The 10,531-nt window shown below is 43.5% G+C and overlaps 1 protein-coding gene across 4 annotated transcripts; it reads right to left on the bottom strand.

Moving 5' to 3' along the window:
• Positions 1–2,798: 2,798 nt before the first annotated feature.
• On the bottom strand, positions 2,799–7,665 carry LOC112260848 (cold-inducible RNA-binding protein B). Of its 4 annotated transcripts, XR_006084369.1 has the most exons (8): positions 7,564–7,665; positions 6,674–6,783; positions 6,469–6,575; positions 6,113–6,254; positions 5,762–5,942; positions 5,578–5,639; positions 3,156–3,235; positions 2,799–3,048 (listed from the first exon to the last, which is right to left on the bottom strand). XR_006084369.1 is itself a non-coding variant. In XM_024436210.2 (7 exons), the coding sequence occupies exons 2-7, from the start codon at positions 6,771–6,773 to the stop codon at positions 5,219–5,221; spliced, it is 606 nt and encodes a 201-aa protein (XP_024291978.1). In that variant the 5' UTR covers positions 6,774–6,783; positions 7,564–7,665; the 3' UTR covers positions 4,253–5,218. The 4 variants fall into 4 exon arrangements, 2 of the variants coding, with proteins under 2 accessions (XP_024291978.1, XP_024291980.1); XR_002955064.2 differs by lacking the exons at positions 2,799–3,048; positions 3,156–3,235 and adding an exon at positions 4,253–5,232 and having other exon boundaries at positions 5,578–5,643; XM_024436210.2 differs by lacking the exons at positions 2,799–3,048; positions 3,156–3,235 and adding an exon at positions 4,253–5,232.
• Between the last annotated feature and the right edge of the window lie 2,866 nt (positions 7,666–10,531).

Below are 10,531 nucleotides of genomic sequence, written 5' to 3'. Positions count from 1 at the left end.
GTTATCATTGTTTTAGTTTACAATGGACCCCCTAGTTCCACTCTTCATACCTCTGATACCTCCTTTGTCCTACCTCCCACACATGCGGTGACCTCACCCATTACAACCAGCATGTCCAGAGACACAACATCTCTTGTTATCACCCAGTGCCTGGGCTTACCTCCGCTGTTCCTGCACCCCACCATACCCGTCTGTGCATTATGCCCTGAATATATTCTACCACGCCCAGAAATCTGCTCATTTTATTCTTTGTCCCCAACACTCTAGGCGACCAGTTTTGATAGCCTTTGGCCGCACCCTCATCCTACTCTTCCTCTGTTCCGCGGGTGATGTGGAGGTAAACCCAGGCCCTGCATGTCCCCAGGCACCCTCATTTGTTGACTTCTGTGATCGAAAAAGCCTTGGTTTCATGCATGTCAACATCAGTCTCCTCCCTAAGTTTGTTTTACTCAATGCTTTAGCACACTCTGCCAACCCTGATGTCCTTGCTGTGTCTGAATCCTGGCTTAGGAAGGCCACCAAAAATTCTGAGATTTCCATACCCAACTATAACATTTTCCATCAAGATAGAACTGCCAAAGGGGGAGGAGTTGCAGTCTACTGCAGAGATAGCCTGCAAAGTAATGTCATACTTTCCAGGTCCATACCCAAACAGTTCGAACTTCTAATTTTAAAAATGAATCTCTCTAGAAATAAGTCTCTCACTGTTGCCGCCTGCTACCAATCCCCCTTAGCTCCCAGCTGTACCCTGGACACCATTTGTGAATTGATCGGCCCCCATCGAGCTTCAGAGTTTGTTCCGTTAGGTGACCTAAACTGGGATATGCTTAACACCCCGGCAGTCCTACAATCTAAGCTAGATGCCCTCAATCTCACACAAATCATCAAGGAACCCACCAGGTACAATCTCAGCGATCACTGCCTCATTGCCTGTATCCACTACAGATCCGCAGTCAAACGACCACGCCTCATCACTGTCAAACGCTCCCTAAAACACTTCTGCGAGCAGGCCTTTCTAATCAACCTGGCCCGGGTATCCTGGAAGGATATTGACCTCATCCCGTCAGTTGAGGATGCCTGGTCATTCTTTAAAAGTAACTTCCTCACCATCTTAGATAAGCATGCTCTGTTCAAAAAATGCAGAACTAAGAACAGATATAGCCCCTGGTTCACTCCAGACCTGACTGCCCTCGACCAGCACAAAAACATTCTGTGGCGGACAGCATTAGCATCGAATAGTCCCCGCGATATGCAACTGTTCAGGGAAGTCAGGAACCAATACACGCAGTCAGTCAGGAAAGCAAAGGCCAGCTTTTTCAAGAAGAAATTTGCATCCTGTAGCTCTAACTCAGAAAAGTTCTGGGACACTGTAAAGTCCTTGGAGAACAAGAGCACCTCCTCCCAGCTGCCCACTGCATTGAGGCTAGGTAACACGGTCACCACCGATAAATCCATGATAATCGAAAACTTCAACAAGCATTTCTCAACGGCTGGCCATGCCTTCCTCCTGGCTACTCCAACCTCAGCCAACAGCCCCCCCCAGCTTCTCTTTTCGCTCTTGCTACGGGCGATTCCCTGATCCACCTCTACGCAGACAACACCCTTCTGTATACTTCTAGCCCTTCCTTGGACACTGTGCTAACCTCCAAACGAGCTTAAACGCCATACAACACTCCTTCCGTGGCCTCCAACTGCTCTTAAACGCTAGTAAAACTAAATGCATGCTTTTCAACCGTTCGCTGCCTGCACCCGCACGCCCAACTAGCATCACCACCCTGGATGGTTCCGACCCAGAATATGTGGACATCTTTAAGTACCTAGGTGTCTGGCTAGACTGTAAACTCTCCTTCCAGACGCATATCAAACAACTCCAATGCAAAATTAAATCTAGTCGGCTTCCTATTTCGCAGCAAAGCCTCCACTCACGCCGGCAAACATACCCTTGTAAAACTGACTATCCTACCGATCCTTGACTTCGGCGGTCATTTACACAATAGCTGCCAATACTCTACTCAGCAAACTGGATGCAGTTTATCACAGTGCCATCCACTTTGTTACTAAAGCACCTTATACCACCCACCACTGCGACCTGTATGCTCTAGTCGGCTGGCCCCCACTAGATATTCGTCGCCAGACCCACTGGCTCCAGATCATCTACAAGTCCATGCTAGGTACAGCTCCGCCTTCTCAGTTCACGATGGCAACACCCACCCGTAGCATGCGTTCCAGCAGGTGTATCTCACTAATCATCCCTAAAGCCAACACCCAATTTGGCCGCCTTTCCTTCCAGTTCTCTGCTGCCTGTGACTGGAACGAATTGCAAAAATCGCTGGAGTTTTATTTCCCTCACCAACTTTGAACATCTGCTATCTGAGCAGCTAACCGATCGCTGCACGCCGTCCATCGGGAAATAGCCCACCCAATTTAACTACCTCATCCCCATAGTATTTCACTTTTCTGCACCAGTATCTACCTGCACATGACCATCTGATCATTTATCACTCCAGTGTTAATCTGCTAAAATTGTAATTATTCGCCTACCTCATGCCTTTTGCACACAATGTATATAGTATCTTTTTTCCTGTGCTATTGATCTGTTTGTTTACTCCATGTGTAACTGTGTTGTCTGTTCACACTGCTATGCTTTCTTGGCCAGGTCACAGTTGTAAATGAGAACTTGTTCTCAACTAGCCTACCTAGTTAAATAAAAAATAAAATCAGAGTTTATTTACTAGTTATTGGAAGAGGTGAAACTATTGACTACATCCATCTAGAGCTATGAACAAACACGAAGAGTGTATCTTTTCATTTTATTTATTTTTTTATAACATGTTAGTATGGTGTCCCATAGACAAATCACCCTACCTAAAGCAGTCTCCCCAAAGAGATGCAGCTTGTAGGATCTCTATACATAATGTTTAGATGGGAAAATATGTTTTCCCAAAACTCCTGGGAACCAGTGACTGCATTGGCTGAGTGTCTTCAATGCAGAGTACTGGGTTGATGTGTTGACTCCACTGCCGCTCACATCACCTCCAGACACTGGACCTAAGACCAAGGAATGAAAGAACTAGTCAATATTGCATAAATCATGCATTTTCAGAGCATTTGAAATGGCAGCTTAACAGATACGCAAAACTGTACAAAAGACTAACCTGGAAGACTGCTGCAGAAGGTTCCAGTTTATCACCATCTGACACACTGGAGAGTTCAGTCTCCAAAAAGTTAACTCACCCTAAAAGAGAAGACAGTCATGACATTAGAACAGAATCTCACAAAGACAACAGGACTTTGGCATGCAACAGCTTAACTTGTTCAACTACCCAGACTTTATACACAATGCTTAGAACCACGCTATAAAAATAAAACAGAGCAAGAAACAAAAACACAGATCAGTGGGTTGTACATCAAGAGGGGCAATTGAGGTGATCACAATTGAGTTTGACTGAAATACATACAAGACATGACGGAAGAGTAGTCGTACGGAGGCCAGGTTGTCATTTTGCTAAGGCACATTTCAAGAGGGGGCAGTTGGACTTAAGCATCGTGTGTTGCAAAATGGCCAGGGGACATTTGACTGGCAGTCTCTGCAGCAGGGGGACAATGGCTAAAACATTGCTGGAAATAAAAATTACTGAAGGATGTGAGCAAAAGGAGTTTACCTCACGTGAACTGGCCTATTGATTGTCCACAAATGAACTAGGCAAGAGAGCAGCTTTCACTTCTGATGAGCACTGGTTGGTAGGAGCAACACGTCATTCGCCAAGGACTTGTAGACATTTTCTGTAGCTGAGCAATGAAGCATTAACAGGACCCCCCCACCCCCATGAGTAGGCCACACTAGTCATGTCAAGATCATACAATATTCCTCTAGGCAAATAAACTACCCATTTATTTACCAAACCACTAGTGCCCAGTGGCATCAAGTAATCAAACTAAATTGTTAAGTGCAACTATAGTCAAAGCGTTTTGACTACCAGTACCCCACTAACCATTAGCCACTAAAAGGTAAACCCCACACGTCGGCCCCAGAGGGAAAATATGCCAACAGAAGTTATTTAAAATACTGGAACCATGGCACTTCCTGTGAAATGCAGTATAGTTATTCCCAGTTTTGGGATGTATATGTTTGAAGTGAAGTCTCTGTAGTACCAGAGAAGTTAAAAACCACAGAAGGGACACATTTAAATGCTATGAAGATACACGAACTGGCAAAATGCTAACTTCCCTATAAGTACGTTCAAGGCACACGTATTTTCAACAAATCGTTTAATGGGCTCCATGAAGCCAAAATTGACAAAAAAAAATAATCTTCAATGTTGATGATACAAAGAACAGAAAGTACAAAATCGTTCCCAGGTGGAATATTGGGGAAGAGTAGTAACAGTATGAATTGTTTTTGTTGTTCTCTTTAAGTTAAGTCCATTATAACAAGCACATTTAAAATGCAGGCTTCTGAGCAGAGCAAAACACCGTGGGCCGACTGTAGCCCACTGCAATTTGCAACTTCATGAACAGCCGGCCACTTCAGGCGTGCAGTGTCACCAGCCTTAAAGGAATTCACTCTTTTTGGAAACTTAACACAGGACCGTCGGCTATATCAAGAACCTCAATGGTATGGGTGAAGGCATTGCTGCCTAGCAACACAAGGAATGCATTCATAAAATCCAAAAAGCACTTCCCGGCCAGTTTTCAAAAGCATCTAAGTGGAATATTTTTTTTTACTGTTTTAAAACTTGGCAGGAGGTAGGTCGGACATTGTCGTTTAAAACAAAAACAGGAAGTTAACAAGCCCCATTGGTATCCCCAATATTAATATTTAGGATTCAAATGGTGATGTCAGACAGTGCTGGATAGGAACAGGGCGTAGAAAGTAACTGAGGCTGTTATTCAAAAACAGCCATGTGAAGCAATATTTTCGTTCACTAAATTTGCAGCACCAACAAGTCAGACATTATGCTTTATCAATTGAAATGCCATAAGAGCAAATAGAGATGCATCCTTTAGAGAACATCTCCAACTGGAACTTCTATTAAACATGGTTTGTAAATGAATGGCCGAAACCCAATGGCTAAATTTAAAGACGCTCGAGCTACTTAAACACAGAATAGGACTACAAAAAATCATCAGGTCAACACGTGGACAAATTTCTTGAGAGGAGCGCATCTTTTTAAATACAGCCAGCCAAGGGATGATCTTGAATCGGGGGGGCAGATTTTTACTCGTGAGCAGCTGAGGACAAGAAGTGGGCACACAGACACTGAGTTTAGGAAACAAGTTCACGAACATTTGAGTTTGACACATCCAACATGGTTACCCACTAAACAGTCGCAAATAGCTGAACCAACTAGTGTGGGAGGTCTCTCTGTATAAACAGTGCTGGGCGTAAGATGAAGCAAATATGATCCCAGCAAATTGAATGAGTTCAGAGTACAAGGGAGGAAGGAACGGCGCATTGAACTAGATGGCATTCTATACTAGTCAGAGGAATAGATTTGATTCCAGAACCCTGAGGAAGTGTCCTAGGCCTATTGATGCAAGCACATCATTATGTAAGTACACATAACTCATACATACCATAACTGTCGTAGCTGTCTCTGTAGGATCCCCCAGAGCGATCCCCGTAGCCTCCCTGGCCCCTAACATTGGAGGAGAAAAAAATATATAGGTAAGGTCGCGGTCCGATATAAAATATGCAAGAGGGGAATTTCTACAAACAATTTGAGCATCTCTTAATTGGCAGTCGGACGTGTCGCCTCACCTATTGTCCCTGTATCCTCCACCACCGGAAGAGTATCCTCCGCCACCGCCGCTCCTGTATCCACCACCACTTCCATAGCTCCGGTCTCCGCCGCCACCGCCATAGCTCCGGTCTCCACCGCCACCCCCATAGCTCCTCTCACCATATCCCCTGTCACCACCACCACCATATCCTCCACCACCTGGGAACAAACAAGCACAGGCTGTTCAAAAACAAACTCATATTGACAGCAAAACACACTGAAATGTTTGACTACGGCCAAGAGGGAGGGCAGGACAAACGCTAATGGAGGACGGGGAGCACACCATTTTGCAGAATGTCTGCCCATACCTCGCGAGTAAACTCGCCCACCTCTTCCTCTCCCCCCTCCATATCCACCTCCACCGCCATATCCACCACCGCCTCTGGACCCTCTGAATCCACCACCTCCGCCTCCAGAACGACCACCACCCTTGCCTGCCTCGTCCACACGAATTGTTCTGCCGTCAACTGACTGCAAGAGAGAAAGGGGTTAAAACTATTATGAACTACAATGGTTATGTATGGGTTTAACACATTGACATTTGTCTGGGTGGGCCATCATATTGTTTACAGCTGTACAACATTTATAGTGGTAGTGCTAGATATTCAAACAGGTGCGCTATAATAATTATACATGCAAAAACCGAGGTAAATAAGCTTCCTTAGAAAATGATCGACATATCTACCTTGCCGTTCATGCCATCCAATGCATCCTTCGCATCCTCGGCATTATCGTACTTAACAAAGCCGAATCCACGAGATCTTCCCGTTTCTTTGTCCCTGATGACATCAACTGAGCGAGACCAAAACATCAATTAACCGGAAGTTCCCAATTTCTGATAATATATTTAGTAGCCAACCATCACGCAAATAAAATTACTTAGGACGCACCTTTTGCTATGTTTCCATACTTAGCGAAAGCTTCAGCCAGAGATTCTTCTGTTGTGTCGAAGCTCAGGCCACCGACGAAAAGTTTTCCTTCGTCGGACATGTTTCTTTGTCTGCAAGGGAAAAAGCCCGGGTCAAATAAAATCCCATTAGGTGGCGTTACCTGGCCATTTCCATTAATATCAAACGTTACATAACGTACTCCCGATACCTACATGAGTTGGAAATCTAGCTAGGTCACATCTAGGGTAGTTAACAAATTGTCTGACGCACATTGCGCACAACATAATTAGCTCCGTTAGCGCTAGGCCAACGTATCAATAATCATCGGAATTCAGGCTAATACAACATTTTTGAACGTTATTTAACCTGCTATGGTGAAAAACAAATTAAGCGTAAACCATACGCGCGGATTAACCGTCTGGCTAAATGAGTCTTAATTTTTTATTTATTTTTTAAACAGGCCAAGAAGGGAGCGCCATTTTACACCACGTTGTTGGCCTGTTTCGCCACCTGGTGCTAAGCTAAAGGCGGAGACGCAGCCATCTTTACAATGAAGTTGATAGCTAACGTAAGGTGAAACGAGAACTGAAAATAGAAAAATAAAAAGGGTTCAACATCCGTGTATTTAATTCATGTTAACTAGCTAGTTCTCGCAGAATTTTTTTTTTTTTTTTTAAATAACCTTAAGTGAATTGGCGAAATACATGTCGAAAATTAACGTTAGCGAGTACTTTCGCTAGCTAAAGCGGCTTTCGAACCACGTTTATGCAACAATAACTACATTTCTGTAATTTACACAATAATTATTTACAATACCTAAAGACGACCAAAATGACGATAAATTAGGCAATCAGCTAAATACACCAGCCACAAAATATATAAAAACGTACCTTTTACGGACAGAACGAGAAGAGCTGGTGTTTAGAGAGGCACGTCGTCACAAAAGAAATGGAAGCGCACTCTGTCTGTGACGACTGTTAGCGAAGTATTTAAATGACTTTGGGGGGGCGTGATCTTGTCTTATTTGACTATGGGCACATCTTTTCGCGGTAACCTTTCATTGACAATTTAAACGCATTGATACAATTATAACAGCTATTCAATAATATATGAGTTTGCTATTTGAGTTTGTAAACTTATACGCCCAATGTCTTTGACACTTTTAAAGTCAGTCCAAATTGGGCTATATTTGAATAATTATTCAGGCTACTTTGCCCACTAGTTTTATATAGGCAATTTTCTAAAACATTTATCCAGAAGTGGAAAGGATACACATGTTAGTGGTCCAGTGTGTCCATGTATCTCACAGTCCACTTTTTCTGCATGTACTGTATGTCACCCAATGCATAGGCTTGGTTTGCTTGTCTCTGCAACTGTAGGCCTTAGTCAAGCTACTGTGCTTTTCTTCCTAAAGTATTATTGAAAGAAGAAGAAAAATAACCAGACCATGCCAGATTTTGATGCTGGCATGAATCGGTATATGGAATTGTTTGACCTTTGGCATTAGCCTGCATCTAAATTGAACAAAAATATAAACAAAACATGCAACAGTTTTAAAGATTTTACTGAGTTACAGTTCATATAATCAAATCAAAGTTTGTCACGTGCGCCGAATACAACCTTTACAGGCTCTAACCAACAGTGCAAAAAAGGTAATAATAGGTCAAGAAATAAAAACAACAGTAAAAAATATCAGTTATATTTTACCTTTATTTAACTTGGCATGTCAGTTAAGAACAAATTCTATTTTTCAATGACAGCCTAGGAACAGTGGGTTAACTGCCTTGTTCAGGGGCAGAACAACAGATGTTTTACCTTGTCAGCTCAGGGATTTGATCTTGCAACGTTTCGGTTACTAGTCCAACGCTCTAACCACTAGTCTAACTGCCACCAGAAATAACAGTAGTGAGGCTATATACAGCAGCAAGGCTATAACAGTAGCGAGGCTATGTACAGTTGCGAGGCTATATACAGGCACCGGTTAGTCGGGCTGCTTGAGGTAGAATGTACATGTAGATATGATTAAAGTCACTATGCACATATGATAAACAGAGAGTAACAGTAGCGTAACAGAGGGGTTGGCAGGTGATGGGTGGCGGGACACAATGCAGATAGCCCGGTTAGCCAATGTGCAGGGGCACTGGTTGGTCGGGCCAATTGAGGTAGTATGTACATGAATGTAGAGTTAAAGTGACTTTGCATATATGATAAACAGAGAGTAGCAGCAGCGTAAAAGAGGGTTTGGGGGGGGCACACAATACAAATAGTCTGGGTAGCCATTTGATTATCTGTTCAGGAGCCTTATGGCTTGGGGGAAAAAACTGTTGAGAGGCCTTTTGGTCCTAGACTTGGTACTCCGGTACTGCTTGCCATGCGGTAGTAGAGAGAACAGTCCATGACTGGGGTGGCTGGGGTCTTTGACAATTTTTAGGGCCTTCCTGTCACGTCTGCTCCCGCTCTTCCCCCACTGGCACTTGAGGGCGCCTTCCCTCGTCACGCGCATCAGCGAGATTGGACTCACCTGGACTCACTCATCACCTGTTTACCTCCCCTATATTTGTCAGTTCCCCTGCTCTGTTCCCCGCTGCTGCATTAATAGTTTTTTGTCTGTATTACTCGTTTGCTGACGCTGTTCCTGTCTCATTCTATATTAAATGTTTGACTCCCTGTACCTGCTTCGTCTCTCCAGCATCATGCATGTGACACTTCCTCTGACACCACCTGGTGTAGAGGTCCTGGATGGCAGGCAGCTTAGCCCCAGTGATGTACTGGGCCGATCGCATTTCCCTCTGTAGTACCTTGCGGTCGGAGGCCGAGCAATTGCCGTGCCAGGCAGTGATGCAACCAGTCAGGATGCTCTCGATGTTGCAGCTGTAGAAACTTTTGAGGCAAATGGTGGTCATATAAGGAAATCAGACAATTAAAATATATTAATTAGGACCTCATCGAAATATTTCACATGACTGGGAACACAGATATGCATCTGTTGGTCAGGCTGTTGATTGTGGCCTGTGGAATGTTGTCCCAAACCTCTTCAATGGCTGTGCGAAGTTAATGAATATTGGCGGGAACTGGAACGCTGTCCAACACATCGATTCAGAGCATTTCAAACCTCAATGGTTGACATGTCTGGTGAGTATGTAGGCCATAGAAGACCTGGGATATTTTCAGCTTCCAGGAATTGTGTACAGATCCTTGCGACATGAGGCCGTGCATTATCATGCTGAAACATGAGGTGATGGCAGCAGATGAATGGCATGACAATGGGTATCTCAGTGTTCTCTGTGCATTCAAATTGCCATCAATAAAATGCACGTAAAAATTGTGTTTGTTGTCCGTACCTTATGTCTGCCCATACCATAACCCCACCGCCACCATGGGGCACTCTGTTCACAAGGCAACCATACTGTTAAACAGCCACCACTAGCACATTAGATGCTGCTGCCTATACCCATAGACTAGAAATCATTGGTCACTATAAGTAATGGAACACTAGTCGCTTTGATAATGTTTACATATCTTGCATTTCTCATCTCATATGTATATACTGTATTCTATACTATTCTATGGTATCTTAGTCACTTTGATAATGTTTACATATCTTGCATTTCTCATCTCATATGTATATACTGTATTCTATACTATTCTACGGTATCTTAGTCACTTTGATAATGTTTACATATCTTGCATTTCTCATCTCATATGTATATACTGTATTCTATACTATTCTACGGTATCTTAGTCACTTTAATAATGTTTACACATCTTGCATTACTCATCTCATGTATGTCCTGTATTCTATATTATTCAACTGTATCTGAGTCCATGCGGCTCTGACATCGCTCATCCATATATGTA

Source organism: Oncorhynchus tshawytscha, linkage group LG10 (genome assembly GCF_018296145.1).
Source record: "Oncorhynchus tshawytscha isolate Ot180627B linkage group LG10, Otsh_v2.0, whole genome shotgun sequence".
Classification (NCBI taxonomy): Eukaryota; Metazoa; Chordata; class Actinopteri; order Salmoniformes; family Salmonidae; genus Oncorhynchus; species Oncorhynchus tshawytscha.
The sequence above is the reverse complement of the archived record's forward strand: the minus strand, read 5'-3'. Positions and strand labels throughout refer to the sequence as shown.

Excerpts from the sequence above, each read along its gene's own strand:
- LOC112260848 (XM_024436210.2), bottom strand. The coding sequence starts at position 6,773 with ATGTCCGACGAAGGAAAACTTTTCGTCGGTGGCCTGAGCTTCGACACA. Across the intron at positions 6,576-6,673 it reads GTATGGAAACATAGCAAAAG|TTGATGTCATCAGGGACAAA; the intron begins GTGCGTCCTAAG and ends GGTCTCGCTCAG. Across the intron at positions 5,640-5,761 it reads GGAGGATACAGGGACAATAG|GGGCCAGGGAGGCTACGGGG; the intron begins GTGAGGCGACAC and ends CTCCAATGTTAG.